This window comes from Pempheris klunzingeri, chromosome 19 (assembly GCF_042242105.1).
Source record: "Pempheris klunzingeri isolate RE-2024b chromosome 19, fPemKlu1.hap1, whole genome shotgun sequence".
Classification (NCBI taxonomy): domain Eukaryota; kingdom Metazoa; phylum Chordata; class Actinopteri; order Acropomatiformes; family Pempheridae; genus Pempheris; species Pempheris klunzingeri.
Genome location: NC_092030.1, coordinates 16,249,786 through 16,265,825, shown reverse-complemented (window position 1 = coordinate 16,265,825; position 16,040 = coordinate 16,249,786). Strand labels below are relative to the sequence as shown.

Sequence of the window (16,040 nt, the reverse complement as noted above, 5' to 3'; positions counted from 1 at the left end):
ACCATTACTGCTATGCCTTCTTTCACTTACTGCTGAACAGACTGCACCAGATGGACTCTGATGACACGACCACACAGCTGTCAAAGTGGACACTGGCAGAAATCAATGGCATTAATACAGCTATCAGCACCAGCGCTGGAATGATCCACCGACAGTGACTTCTGTCAGGGGTTTGGCTCAGAGAAGGTGCTGCTGTCATGGCATCAGGGTTTAGCGTGCCACAGTGTTACTGTCAAGGTTTTAACTCATTTGTGGGAAGTAAACTTCAAAATATTACATACAAAATATTATTCTGACATGAGCTGCAATACATCAAAAAGCTTTAAGAATTGAGACAAATACTGAGACATGAGAGCAGCCACAGAAACCTGTGCTGCTCCAAAAACCTCAGCGTTGTTGCAACATCAGCGCTGAAGAAATCAGCCCACAGTGAAATGCAATATTAAATCATATAATTTAGAGGCAGGCTGGAGAGTGTGCACCATCATAAGGAGGTCATGTGAATTATACTGTTTATATATTTAGGGTGAGCAGGTGCACCCTCGTAAAGGAGACAATGACCTTGGGTTTTGGCTGAGTAAGGAGCATCTGATAGAAACGCGGCGCGCCCCCGGCTGCCTGGCTGAGAAAAGGCGCACCCTCCTCCTTTTACATTTCAGTCACGCAGCTTTGCTCAGATTGGAGATGAAGCGTGGAGGATGAGTATGATGTTTTTTCCTCTGTCGCAGCTCGTACCAGTAGCCTAATTGAAAGAAAGAAAGAAAGAAAGAAAGAAAGAAAGAAAAAAAGATCTGCATTTATGCATTCGCTTTATCTGATCCAGCATCTCTGTATTAATTCTAGACAAATAGCTTTCTGAGCGCGTTATTGAGGATAATCTGCATCGTTTGCGTCCGATCGAGCCACTGCACCTCGTTGAGGCGAGAGGCGCCGATCAGGAATTTCGTACCCACGCAAAATATAGAAAGGCACAGGGATTGTTGTGGCACGGGGCCATTGATGGTTTGAAGTTGAGGTCACAGCTGGAGACAGATTGCGATGCTTATCACCCCAATCATCCAGCACCAGTGATGCTGCGGTGTGGGAGCACTAAAATAGCCTAGAAAGGTGATGGACAATGTCCTGTCCAGCGGGTCCAAGACACCGGCGCTCCTCGTCCTGAATGCAGCGGAGAGAGACACCTAACCGGGTGTCACCGTCAGCCCTGGATGCTGCGCCGAAGAATGGGATACGCCGACCCGTCGTCGGGTAAAGATATACTCGGCAACAGATCTCTATGTTTTATATTCATTTGCGCATTTGGACTCGTCACACTATTGCAACAGATTCTGTATGGAAAAAACTACATTAAGAGGTAAGTGTCGGTTATTTCTGTCCAATCGTCTTTAACATTAGGCAGTAAGAGCGCAGGCCTTGGCTGTTTATGAGAGAGTTGTACACACTGTTAAGGATAACATTCAGCCTCACAAAGCATGCCCTGATCGCCGTTTTATGCGAGGCTTCTTACTCCCAATTAATTAAAACGGAATGGCGAACAATAGGCTAAATTCTGAATGAAAAACTGTTGTTTTGTTCAGTATAAATGGGAGTAGTCTGGATAAACTACATGTCTTTACGCATGGGGGGAAAACAAGCTTTAATGGCTGGAAAGAACAATAGCAATTAACCATCCATCTTTTTTCCCAGTGGCATAGAAACAGTTTCCATCTGGATTTATTTTTTTGATATTTTCTGAAAATGAAGCATCACATTCATACCATACACTGCGCTCCAGCTGTGTATGGTAATGTTTTCCCTTTCTTTTTCCAATGATCTTTGATTTGATTTTCCGTTTCAGCCTTCTTGACTGGTCATAGCCTACATCTTACAGAGGCATCAGATTATCATAATGCAGCTGCAAGCTATTAGAGCTGATGATGATTACAGATATCACCATTAGAAAGATGATGTGTATTTCTTACTGGTCCCTGTTAAATAAATCATGTGCACACAGCCACTGCAGAGCCATGTTTTGTAACACCTCTGCAACAGTGCTTACCTCCCTGATGTGGCTCCTTGAGTTGAACCCTGCACCCATCTAAACCCATTTAAAGAACAATTTATGAAAATTGCAGCCCCCCTTTCCTTCACGTTCTGAGACAAATTCCAGTGTGAGACGAGCAGATGCTGAGAAGCCGGGATGTTTGATCTTTAGGTGGTTTAAAGAATCTCACAAATAACACCAATTCTCACTCCAAACAAAAGAAACAACCTGAAAACCTTACCCCCCCCCTCCACCTCCAGATATTTTACAGACAGTATATATATGTTTACCTCAAAGCAAACATATATGTGCTGCAATCTGAAAGCTCCCCACAGCCAACCCCTCCCCTGCCACCCTGCTGGGCTGGTCTGACAATACTCAATGTGGATTCATGGCATTCTGGCCTCCGTGGAGAGATGCATGAATTCAGACCCGACACACGCACCTTTCTTCGCCTGTGCCCTTGCTTTACTCCTAGAGCTCAGCCTAGGAGAGAAAAGAGGGGGAACAAGCGGCACAACAGAAACCAGTGGGCTCAGCGGCAGCCATTTTGCTACAGTCTGTCTGCACACATACCTCAGTGCAAGTGGGGGAGAAAGAGGAAGGAGACGGCGAGAGTGAGAGACTGTGAGAGAGTGAGAAAAATGACTGTGCTTGCATGCGTATTTGTGCGTGTATGTGTGTGTGTGAGGCAGAGAGAGGAGAGGAGAGGGAGAAGACGTCATCTTGTGATGCCTCTCCAAGCATAAACAATCAGAAGTCGTTGTCCAATGGGTTCAACCACACCCAGTCTCTTCCCCCTGCTGCACCCAAGCATGAGAACATGCTGGCGGGGTGTTATTCATGCGCTCTTGTGTTTCAGGGCATTATAGAATAGCAACCTCGGCAAATTACCAGAGGCGTCTAGGCTAGAACAGCAGCAGAGGAGACAGTCGGGTGCTTACGTTGGGAGTAAGGGGGTGACAGCCTAGATCAGTCTTACATCAACTCGCTTTGTGTGTTCGCACATCCCAGGTGACCAAAGGGCAAAGGGCCCTTCTTCTAAATGTATGAGGGCGCCCATTAAAGTCAAACTAAGTCGTGAACATTGTTGTGCTCGATAAATCTGGCCATCGTGGAGTGACATTATGGTGTCACATGAATCCGCTCCCAGGCCTGCCTTCACTCACATCATGATGAAGTTGTAGAGGATGTAGGATTGTAGAATGGCGGCGCAGATTAAAGAGGAAAGCTTATTATACGAGCAGAGTGAATGACACACTTCTGCAAAGGGAGACATATTAACTTTCAACTCTATTTGACTTGAGGAGAGTGATATCTAAAAATACTCTCAGCTGGAAAGAATAGCCCCAAAGGCCCCAGACTGGAGTGGGTTGGTTTGTAACCATCCAAAAGATGACATCTTTGATTTTGCTAGTTTGTCGGACCAACAGTCCAAAACCAAAAGGAAGTCGAGCTAAAACAATAAAACGCAGAAAGCTCTCACCTTTGAGTAGCTTCAACCAGCATATGTTTGGCATTCTTGCTTAATAAATGACATAAACGATTATTCTATTATCAAATTGCTGGCTTTCATTTTAGCCTTTCTTCTGTGCACACGAGCCCTTCTGGATGCATTGTGTATTCAGGCTGTCACAGCACCATTTGCAGTATTGATTCCCTGTTAAAAGCAAATGCAGAGAGGAAACAATAAAGAACTCAAGAGGAGATCACATATGTTTTCATAAATAACAGTGTTACATTTCCTGTTTTGATATGGCCTGTTTTGTACCTACCCATCTTAAGGAGCGCTGAGTTATTACAGGAAATACCCCTGGACATTACTAAATGGACGTCTGAGTCAGAGTGCCTGGCCTACACTGAAAACCAAAGTCACATAATCCAATAAAATAAGTCCTTCCTGCTTCCAAGTCCAATTAACAATGCTCAAAGGCTGAATCAGAGCACATTAGTGCTGCAGAGCAACTTTGTGCTCGCCGTTTGTCTGATCTAATGCTTAGATAACTGTCTGACTTGTGCTCATAATTGAGTCAATGGAGATAAATGGGTTTATTGTATTGAAAACATCGGATTGATCTGTGAGCCAGAAGCAGTCCCGTGAGATTGGTTAGTGGTTTTTTTGGTAGCTGCAGTACTGACAAATATCTGTATTGTATGAGCTCTATGAGAGATTGATCAGCCCACAGTATTTGATATGGAAATCAGTGGCTGTAGTGTTTTGGTGATGATCAAAATAATGTTAGACGTAACTAAATTATGCTGGTTTGATTAGCTTTCCTGTCCGCGTTTAGGCACGCATCTTAAACCGAGGCACAAACATGCCGCTGATTTTACTGTGTTCTGTTCTGCAGCCGGTTGCAGAGTGTTATTGAGATGTTCAAGTAGCACTTGGAGAAGCCAAATGTGCCTGCAGATCAGTATTGACAGCCGTCCCTGATGATGAATGCTCAATCACATAATGCACCCAGAAAGGCTCTTTGGGTTCAGTTTCTCTGCTGAATTTAGCACAACACCCACATAGCACTCACAGAAATGAGTCACACATGAACACTTGCATAATAATCAGTCTGTAATGGGAGAAGTTGTGCACCCAGTGGTATTTGGAGTTAAGGAATATGAATAATCTATTTGCTGAAGAAGATGCAACAACTCCTACCCTTTGATATATTGAGCAGATTTTATGTTATTTTATGTTATATTTGATGGAATAATAATAATAATGTAGATCACCAGACTTATCCTTTGATCCACAATAAAATATGTATGAGGCCTTGATATTGTGCGAGTTCTCTGAGGAGACTAAAGTCTTTCTAAAGGACTCTTTGTAAGTTACTGCAAACAGGCTCTGAACATACTTATGCCTCTCATCTCTCTAATATTAGTTGATTTACTCAGAATGCACAACATCCTCGTGATGTGAGGGCCTCTGAATCACCTGCACCAAATGGCCTCCTCTGATAAATTGACTTAGATGGTTGTAATGAGAGGCATCAGAGGCCAAGACATCCTGACTTTTAATCTCTAGTATGGGCCAGGCTTCAAAAACACTGGATACTACATTTCTGATAAGCCAATAGCATATAGCTTTTCATTGGACACAAACAAGTTCCTGTAACACACTTGTAGTCTTCAAGTCCAAATCAGTAGGAGTTATTTTCACAGGCTGGACAATGCTCCTCCAGAGCCACAGAGAAACTGTGAAGAGTACTAAACATGACTAGTAAACTCATTTTTATGCGAAATCTCCCTTTTAATAGCAATATCTGGCTGAAAACATGGTCTAAATCTGCTATTTTACTCTATCTGTACTTTGCAAATCTGTTGGCATCTCTTCCTCAGAAGCACATTGACATTCGCAGCAACATTGGCAACAACTATTGTTCCTCCTTTAAATCACTGTGACTTTAATATATCGAACTACAAGTCTAACACTCTTGCAAGTCAATACTGTAGAGTGTGAATGTTTGAATCACACTCAGGATAGTGGCAACAGCCCAGCAAGAGCATAAATTAACCATTCAAACCATGATGTCATTAACCGAAAATTCATTCTAACCATGTTTGGTGTCATACTTTGACTGTTTTTCTTGAGCCAAAAAGCTGGTCCACCTTAATGTGTATATGTGTATGTGTGCGGGAATGTGCAAATTTGAATTTTGTGAGTGAACACATGGGCTTGGTTGTATGTGTTTGACATTTGCACAATAAGGACAATAAATCCCAAATAAACTGACTCATTTTCTTACTAGTGCGCAACAGTTTAGCCGACTCAAAGGGGACGAGACAGGAAATTGGACCGGTCCTGTTAATTTCTCGGATGATGGATCTCTGAAGCCTGCCAGAAATGGAAGGAAAAGGTACCTTTCCAGCGTGACTGACTACACAACACCTCTGAGAAAAGGGAGTGTGTGTGAGAGAGAGAGAGATAGAGTGAAAGACAACATAAGTTTCAAATCCATCATAGTGACGACCCAGCCATGCATGCGTGGACTGGGCCGCTGATACACCACCAGTCTCCTCAGATGCTACAGAAAGAACACAAGCTGCAGCACATTCATTCTTTTTTTCTCTACTTGTTTTGAAATCTGCAGATTTAGGAAGTTAGCAGGGGTGCTGATGTCACAGGACCACATTATACATTTAACTCTAACTTAACCTGTCTGCATGTTGACAGATGTTTCCGTCAGAATTTTCAGCCAGATTCACAGATCTCCGTAATAGTCACACCCTGCCTAGCCGATATTAAGAAGAAAAAAAACCGCCCTCAAAGGTAGGCCAGTTTGAAGGCACTTTAAGTATTTTCACAGAAACCCAAGAATGCCTCTTTCTTTTTCATTAGTTTGAAAGGTATAAACTCATATTTTTCAGTGGTGGTTGCACTTCAGATTTGCTCTTGCATGATCCTGTTCACCTCGACCCCTGATCCCCAAACCCCATCCCCACTTCAGAAGCTGGTAGAACCACGGTCTCCTGTTGATGTACTGGCTTCTCCTCGTGCCTCTGTGTCCCATCCAGCACCCATTTCCAAATGCCTTGTCCTCCTCAACCTGTGTCTCATGTGTTCTGCACAGCTCTGTGTGTATGCCATGTACATAGTGTGGACACTTCTCTCTGCTCCCCCTATCTCCCCTTCTCACATCTGCATTGTCTCTCTCTGCGACCTGGATTTATCCCCTTTTCCACTTTACTTTACCTTGTTACAGTAAGACAGGAACATGCCAGATTTTTTTCCCCAAAGCTCCAAATCCTCATTGCACTGAACGGTAGATGTCAGTATTTGTGGTAAAATGCTGGATTGGTTTTGAACCAGCATTGCACACTTAACCTATGATGCCATTCAAGATGAAATTCATCTCATCAAGTGAATTTTACTGTCTTGCTTTTAGAACTGAACAGAGAACACTTGCAAAGGTTTCATCATCTTAGCTAAAACCAGCATGAATATCCCTATTCAACGGGTCAAATATATTATAGAAAACAGATGCTCCTTGTAAAAGTTCAGAAATACACTGCATCATCAAGTGGATGTAGACAACCAGTTTCATTGTTCCTTATTTGTACAATTTCATCCCAGCATCTTGTTCCTTTTAATGCATCCCCCCATTGTATTGCTCGTTGTGTTCTTTTACTGCCATTAGCCTATTATCTTTTTAACTCACCTCATATACCTTCACAGTCACAGGTAATATGTTGCAATATTATCCATCTTTCAAAACACCACACTGCATCCTATCTGTTGTGACACAAAACAACATTCATTCTATTAAAAACATATTGCAATTGCTGCCGTTTTGGCATTAATTCCCCTTCCCTCAAAACTATGACTGCTGTAGATATTGCTGATTTTAATAAAAGGTAAATAGAGAAATGGAATTTGCTGTAAGATTCAATATCTTTATTTATATAAAACACATGTATTTATATGTAGCCAGAGAGAGATGACTGTCAGTTCCATGGCCCTCTGCCCAAACCTAAAAGGAAAATTATTGATCAGAGCTAAAGAGAGAAATCCTCTGAGGGTGAGACTACTTGACAAAGTCATTTGGCTGTTGTGAAAACTCAACGTGCATTTCTTATATGTTAGTGCCTGTTTATTGCCTCATGCCTGTGTAGCAAAGAAAAACAGCATATCCAAACAATGATGTAGTTGCATGTAAGTTGAAAAACAAATAATTGGAGAGGGTGTATTTTATTGCTTATGAATTCAACTTTTTATTTGTAAGAGAAAGAATGTATTATTTCTGTCTTTGAAAACTTATATAGTCCTGCTTTAACATACAGAAAGGCAGAAAGCAAGTCCAAATTTCACCTCAAATATCTAACCTGATGATCAAACTGAACCACTCCACCAGCAACCCAAGTAACTTACAGTTCACAATAATGACCATCTGTTCTAATGTTTCAGAAAAGTGCACGATCATTGCACCTTATACCTTGTAAACACAGAAACCGCCATCATAACCACCCACACACATTTTATCCAGACTGTAGCTGATTGCATGCAAATACAACATTGAGTGGCAAGAAATGAGGCATCAGTGCACAGATAAATGGCAACTTATTGACACCTTGATAAGAATTTCACAACATGTATGAACCATTTTGTCAAACCCACCAAAAACAGTCACACCGCCATACTGAAGACATTATTTTTGTGTGCTTTTGGTTAATCTTGCCATTTCAATGTACAAATTGTTATACAATATATGTGTAAATTAAATTCCTCCGATTCTTTAGCTCTAGTTAATTAAATTTCAAAAGTATTATTGCCTCCATGTTATGATTACCTGGTTGCATGAACATCTGTGTTGTTTATGCACACAATTGATCAAAATATCAAGAAATCAGCCACCACAACTGACATACAGTACCACTGTTATGCAGTTAATTATATAAATGTATAAATATATTGTACTTCCTCACACAAAAGCACTGGCACTCTCATACTCATATATATATACCAGACGCTACACTGCTATAGCCAGTCCACCATTAGAACAAGCTATGCACTGGAACCCCCTTTCCCTTTCCAACTGTTTTCTGTTTCTTTTCTAAATTAATAAACATTGTGTGTGTATATATATATATATATATATATATATATATATATGTATACATTTCAACCAAATAATAGTAGTGTTAAACCATGCGAGTCCTTGTCATAACCAGTTAAGTAAGCAAAAATATGTGAAGTGTTATTTTCAGATAGTGTATCACATTGGTTTAGACTAAGATGTAATAGAATCTGGTGCAAGTGTCCAGTAAACAGTATGTTACTATCCTGTTTGTGACGCCTAAAATCATCACTTCTGTCATTTGTCATCCCACAATGCTATACTGATATTCTAGTATTTCATAGTCAGACATTTTGACCTGTCAGACATTTTGTAGTAACTATAAGATATTTTCCTTTACACACTGTTGTATACATTGCATTTTATTTCCAGTTTATTGTTAATTCTGTTGATTTTCTTGTGTGTGGAGAGGTTTAGGCAGAGGATGACTGTGCTTATCCCTCCAGGTATCTGGAAAACTATGATGGCTCCTTTGAATACAACTCCACTGCATGTAGGGAGCTCAGACAGGAGATTATGGACGTCAAAGTCCTGACAATGTGAGTGTTCATTATGATGTAGCCAACACATGCCATGGACAACCTTGAGAATAACATCTTTTTTCCCTCAGGTGATCCTTAAGCGTATGTAAGGTAGGTGGAGAGAAAATTGACCACCTGGATTAAGATGTATGAATATACTTAAATTCCCAAATGGAGCATATATCCTTCAGTTTTGAGGAGATAAATACATACTGTCCCTTTGCTGACACAACTCAAAACCACAAATGTCGAAGTCATGGTGGCGCTAGAGGAAAGGCAGTTTGCATTATTTTATATCTTTTTAAACTGCAGCTATTCAAACAGCTAGTTGCCCACTGCACATCTGCAAAAAACATCTTAATCTTGCCACATGACATCCATTTTAACAACAATGCTGTGAAGTTGTTACTCTCATCTTTTATCAATAGTTTAATTATAGCATACTATAAATTACATGTTTTCACATAAGACATTCCTCAATGGACCAGTTGTGCTAATGGCCAATTTGAGCAGCATATTTTCTCTTGTATGAATGTGAACATTGTCCAGTGACCTTTAGTGCGTGTCCCTCAGGCAGGCAGACTTTAATGTTAAATGTGTTCTTGGAGTTTGATGAAGGGCCATGAGCCACTCTGGTTGAGGCAGAGAACAGCTGCTGTCACTCTGTCAGAATAATTGTGCCATTCTGCCTCACAGAGGAAAATCACAGCTCCCAATGATTGTAAAGGAAATGTCAGTTCAAGGACAGCTATTCACAGACATGCCTGATGAAGCCACTGTGTTAGTATTAACGAGTCTATAGATCCAGAGGCGTCGGTAGAGCCGTCACAGAGTAATTACTGCAAATTTCTACCCCCTTGTCTTTTTGAGTTGTGTTTACGGTGTTTCTTCAATTTACTACCCTTGCAGAAACATGGTCAATCAGAAAAAACATGGCCATGGGTATCCTTCCTTATTCCACAAGTCTCTCTGCCTGTCTGCCAGGGTGAAAACCTCAGAGCTGTTTGAGAGATGGCGAAACCTGCAGGTGTGTAGATGGGAGCAGAACAAGGAGGAGACCAGCAATTTTAAGTAAGCATTACTTAGTCTAAGCAGAAGAAATGTCCTAGAAATGTGCTAAATATCTAGTTAAGTATAGTGGATTTTCATATATTCCATCTGTGGTCAGTTTTATCATGCTTTGTTCATAAGAAGTCAAATAGGGATTCTAATGGACCCCAAACCAAAAAGTAATGTGACTAAGTAGGGTGCATTGCTTTGTCTGTTAATTAACTGTTGGCAAACATTTGGAATCTATATTTGTTCATTGATAGTCTTATAGCATATTGAACATACAATAAATTATTTGCTTGTTCTAATAACAATGATTTATGGTTATTTCAGCATTTTTCAAAATCTCTTTTAAGACATGAAATCCCAGTTTGTAGGAAAGGCAGGATCACCATTAATCTACATAACATACTTGGTTTTAATAAAATCAGAAGAAAAGAGAAATAAACATTTACAGCAAAAATAAAAAAGGTTGATTTTGCAGTTATTATCTTTAGACATACAGAAGTGGGGTGAGGTGGAGCCCAAACAATGAGCAGGGAAAGCCAATGTCCCCACAGCACAATGGTTAGGCTAGGTTTGCTCTTGATGCTGGCATGATGTCTTTTACAAATAGACTAACTCCATCCTTTCCTTGGTGTCCTCCTAAAGGATGTCTCTATCTCGCTGCTGTAATGCTCCTTCCTTTCTGTTCACCACCAAGAGGAACACTCCTGCAGGAACCAAGCTGAGGTACGAGGTGGACACCAGTGGTATCCTTCCCATCACCTCTGAGGTCTTCAAAATGTTTCCAGACGTGAGTTCATCACCTGTTTTTTTTTCTTTGCTACATGTGTGTTCCTCAGTATTGGTCTCTTAACCTCATGATAAGACCTATTTGATTTCAAGACCCCTCAGTACTGTCTGTCTGTCTGTCTGAATTTAACAAAATCTGTCTGTTTCATCCAGGATATGCCGTATTCCAAATCACAGTACAAGAAATGTGCTGTTATTGGAAATGGTGGCATCATCAAGAACAGCAAATGTGGAAAGGAAATTGACTCAGCAGATTTTGTATTTAGGTATACAGGATATGACCCTTTACCTTCAGTGTTTGTTGTGTGAGGGCTGCACAATGATAATTACAATTCATTTGGCTCACTGGTAAGATTCTGATTGTACTGATTGTACGGGAATTATGTCCATAGCCCATATTTACTGTTATTATAAGCCTGTCAAGCTTTCTGTTCTCACACAGTGAATATGCAGTTTACAATGATACCCATCAACCCCTTGAAACTCTTACTTTCTCGTAAATCTTATCTCATCTTCAAACAGTTTGTATCACATTTAATGTTAAAGCAGAAAAGGCTTTTAGAACGAGGACAAAGTTGTGTGTTTGGTGACAGTAACACTATCTTGAATAATGAGTTTGGCTTGGACTGTAAACTTCCCTAAATCCAATAGAGCGCAACAGAGCTGCTACCGATACCCTATACTCTGATTTCGTAGCATTCAGGACCAACTCGTAGACAGCAGGGAAATACTTCATGTGCTGTCCTGAATTTTTCTTTTTCTTAATGTAATCTGTAACTCCACAAAATAATGAGTTATGAGGCCCCTTGGCCTTGGAAGTAACACTGGCTTAGGTGAACTTGTTAGCGAACATCTGCAGCTTATGTTAGAGCAGACAAAAAAACTCACTGTTTGTTCAATTCCTTAAACTTCAGCTCTTGTATTTTTGGTTTTTGAAAAGCTAAATGAGACACCGCCCTCCAAACTCTACAGCCCATTAACATTGCTTCAACAAGTGGAGAAATCCAAAGCTTGACAGGCCTGCCGCACCGTTTTAAGGTTGCTAAGCTATTATTGGAAGGTCAAGTTTGATTTATTGTAGAAGCTCAACTCCAGATCACAACTATCATACAATTGATTGTGCAGTTCTGCATTATGTCTCAGCAGCATGCCTAGTTTGACATGTGTCAAGTCCAATCAAATGCATTCAAACTCCTTTATCAGTGGATATATTTTCTTTTTTGCAGGTGCAACATCCCACCCATTAATGAGAAGTACACAGCTGATGTTGGCACTAAAACAGATCTAGTGACAATAAATCCAAGTATTATTACTGAGAGGTACTGTAAATATGGGTCTGAGTGGGAAATCTTCTCTATCTCTCCGCATCTCTCTCTGTCTCTGTCTAGAGAGCTTTTGTCATCTCATGTTTCACTTCCTCTGCAGGTTTCAGAAGCTGGAGAAATGGCGGCGACCATTTTATGAAGTCCTCCAGAATTACGAGAACTCCTCAGTGGTGCTTCCTGCCTTTTACAACACCCGCAACACCGATGTATCATTCAGAGTCAAGTACATGCTGGATGACTTCGACTCCCAGAGAGGCGTGTTCTTCTTCCACCCGCAGTACCTCCTCAACGTGCAGCGTTTCTGGGCGGTGCAGGGCGTTCGGGCCAAACGTCTCAGCAGCGGCCTGATGCTCGTGACTGCCGCCATGGAGATGTGCGAGGAGGTCCACCTCTATGGCTTCTGGGCGTTTCCCATGAACCCCTCCGGCATCTTCATTACTCACCACTACTACGACAACGTCAAGCCACGGCCAGGCTTCCATGCGATGCCCTATGAAATTTTCAACTTCATTCACATGCATACTCGTGGGATCATCAACGTACACACAGGGCAGTGCACGTGATCTGTCACTCTTATGCTTTAATGTGGAAGATCGACATTTTAGCTTTTAATTTGTTTATTTCAAATCAGGTTTACCTGTTTTGTTTTATTTCAGTCAAACAGACAGTTCACTATTTCCTATTTAAAGTAGGAGTTGGCCAATTCTTTGCTTTCACTAATTCAACAATACGCTGAAGGATGCTTGCTTTAATTGCCAATATACTTGTGTACCTTTATGAGTTGTTTATTTAGCCGATCAAATCACTATGGTTATCACTGACTGTCTAACCGTAGGACGCTTGTTTTTAATGTGAAAAGTGGTCTTCATAGTGATGTTGTTTCTGTGAAGTTTTCCAGTGGCTCTGCTGTACAGAGGTGTTGTTTTCTACTCAGCGTTGCACAGATATTTTCTCTGAAATGGGCTGCAGTGGGTGTCTTTGTGCCCCCTCATTCCCCCTCTCTTCTCTCTTTATCTCTGACACTCTGTGAGCGTGGCAGCTTTTAATGTTTGTGTAGAACAAAACCTGAACCTTGATATTAAGCTAGTACACAAAAAAGAGTAATACAAAAATTGTAACATCCAGTTGTCTACTTTTGTAATCTATTTCCTATTCTCCAGATTCACTGGGTGAATATTTTAAAACACTATTGAGATGGCCTGTTTTCAGTGGCCTACCTCATCCCATTTGAAAATTTCCTCTGATATTTCTGGTGAAGGGTGTGTGAGAAGAGGTGAGAAGAGGAGGTTTTAGATGAAAGCCAGATGAATATTTTGCAATGACACCACCTCAGCAAAACATTGACTTTCAAGGCCATCCAATTTGTAAAACAACATAACGCTGTTGAGCAAGCTAGCGTCTCGCTCTCATTCATGTCTTAAGCCATGCTGCCTTATCAGATATCAAACCCTCCTATATGATATGCAATGCACCCATGTGTTTTGCTTATCTACAAATACTTTAACATCAAATTAAATCTTAGTTTGTTGCTTGAATCAAAGAACATTTAAGACTCCCTAAGGTCCAGAAATTCATGTGCAGTTCTCAGCTTATATTCTATTGGAATTAGCAAAGTCTATCTCCCTGTAAACTCCATTCATAATCATGTAACGCTCTGCATGACTTTACTCTATACTTGGCTTTATGTGTGCCTGCTTCAATGATCACTTGAAATATGTTTACACTTAAGCCTCTACTGAAGTTCACAGTCCTTTTTGGTGATATATACACAAATCTTATCACAGAAAGCTGAATGGATTCGTTGAAGTGAGTTGTATTATAGTGGATGCAGTTCTCATTGATTACAGATGCAAGAATGAAGATGGTTGCCGCCCTTTTGTGAAGTGCTGCGACACTTTTATTACTACTGTATTCATTCACCTTCCCCCTTTGAGCTGTGAACATCCAGTTTGCATTTAAGCACTGGAAAACTGTGCGGATTATTACTGTTCATTTCGTTGTACACTGAAAAAGGTTTTAAGATACTGTAAATGAATATTTTGTCACTACTCTGTTCACGCTCTGCTGTACACATTATTTAATTTGTATTTGAAGGATATCAATGCTAATGAGATTTAACATGCTGTTTCTTTCATCATCTATTTAGACTCTTTGTGTGTTTATGCACAAGAGATATGAGTTTAGCAAATATGAACACCAAAAATGTTTGGATTAACCACTAAATTATTGTACATACACAACTGAATCAAGAATGGAAAGGGAAAAGAACTGGTCTGTGTACTGAATGGAGGTATTATATAACACAGTGCTTCTTAACTGACTCTAGATCATTCTTTATACTGGTATTGTGTTTGTAAATAAACTTGTTTGGATTTTCTCACTTGTATGTTTATGGATTGATAATTATTACGGGCCGTTAGAGTGATTGGCGATAGCATAGGAGCACACCGCACTATCTAAGTTTAGTGCCTGGTTGTGGGCTGATCACCACATGCTGTGCTTTCTGAGGGCCACAGAGAGCACAAGATGCCAATTGAACTGTCTCATTTCAGACCAGTTAATCTGTGGTTTGTCTGCTCCAATTAGCTTGTTAAGCAAAGCTACTGTCAACACCTCCATTATTAAGCAGCAGCTGGTGTCGGTGTCCTCTCACTAACTGACTCAGCCAAGGATGGCAGCGAAGGTGGCAGATCATATCCAAGCTGTGCTGTAACTGTTGAGGTCCTCAAATTCTTCTGACACCCAGTACAAAAAAGGCAAATGAATCCAGTTAGGAATTAACTTCAGTGAAGCAATGATGGCAGCTGACTTAAGGTTTAGGACAGGTTTTAGACTAATTAAAGACAGTTTCCAAATCAGGCGCTCTCATACCCCAGGGGCATACTGTTGTACTTGGGACATGCTGACAGATTGTGGAATAGCTCGAGGGATTTAAAAAAATCTGAAGTATCCACATTTTGAATGAAATAGCTGAACACAAGGTGTTGATAAAAGTAGAAGAATAAAAAGTACATTAAAATTAGGTAGCAAGCCAAAAGAGAAGTGGAAACAATTATGGCAGTAATGGCTAAACGGTTGAAATAGTTAACAGTAATTGATTAACAGCTGAAACCATTAGCTCAAAGTAATAGAAAGAAATTGATTAAAAAGTTAGCTAACAGTGATGGATAAGCACTGAAACAGTTAGCTAACAGTGATGGATACAGGCAAGTTATGATAATGTTTTACTCTCATGACGTTATTTACCTGCAGTTTATCTTTATACAAGAGAAAATGTAAGAAACAAACGGGTAGTTTGGTGGACTGTAGGACATTAAGACAGGATCAAAACAGGCACAACAAATCAGAAAACAAATAATTAATGAAGTCTATTTATAGCATCTGATCCCATTATAAAATGTTAATCCATGAATATTCTAAAAGTTATTAGTTTGGAGTACTGTCGAATTTAGTCTTTAATGTTGGGGGAATGATTGTGCAGTGCACTGGGTCAAATGAGATTTGACTCTCTGCTGTCATCTGTGGGTTAAGTAATCTGATGTTGAAAGATCAATATGACCAAACTCTGCCCTTCATGCCTACGTTATCAGGTGTCAGGTGGCAGCAATAAGGCTAATGGGATGATTTGGCTCATAGTCAGGTGCAGATGTGTACACCAGCATGCCAGAAAAATTTACATAGAGGAGTGCTATTATATAAACCATCGTTCTAAAGACAGAAGTCATACCAAAATGGTTCTGTTGTCATTCTT

General features: G+C 40.4%; 1 protein-coding gene across 2 annotated transcripts; it reads left to right on the top strand.

The window, feature by feature from the left end:
- The first annotated feature begins 1,015 nt into the window (after positions 1-1,015).
- st8sia5 (ST8 alpha-N-acetyl-neuraminide alpha-2,8-sialyltransferase 5) lies at positions 1,016-12,879 on the top strand. 2 transcript variants are annotated; one of them, XM_070850686.1, is made up of 9 exons: positions 1,016-1,354; positions 5,773-5,880; positions 6,198-6,293; positions 9,045-9,137; positions 10,104-10,190; positions 10,821-10,965; positions 11,118-11,230; positions 12,191-12,283; positions 12,390-12,879. In XM_070850686.1, the coding sequence occupies exons 1-9, from the start codon at positions 1,209-1,211 to the stop codon at positions 12,850-12,852; spliced, it is 1,344 nt and encodes a 447-aa protein (XP_070706787.1). In that variant the 5' UTR covers positions 1,016-1,208; the 3' UTR covers positions 12,853-12,879. The 2 variants fall into 2 exon arrangements, with proteins under 2 accessions (XP_070706787.1, XP_070706788.1); XM_070850687.1 differs by lacking the exon at positions 6,198-6,293.
- The last annotated feature ends 3,161 nt before the right edge of the window (positions 12,880-16,040 follow it).

Coding starts and splice junctions, on each gene's coding strand:
- st8sia5 (XM_070850686.1), top strand. CDS start 1,209: ATGCTGCGCCGAAGAATGGGATACGCCGACCCGTCGTCGGGTAAAGAT. Junction 10,966..11,117: donor TCTTCAAAATGTTTCCAGAC/GTGAGTTCATCA, acceptor TGTTTCATCCAG/GATATGCCGTATTCCAAATC. Junction 11,231..12,190: donor TCAGCAGATTTTGTATTTAG/GTATACAGGATA, acceptor TCTTTTTTGCAG/GTGCAACATCCCACCCATTA.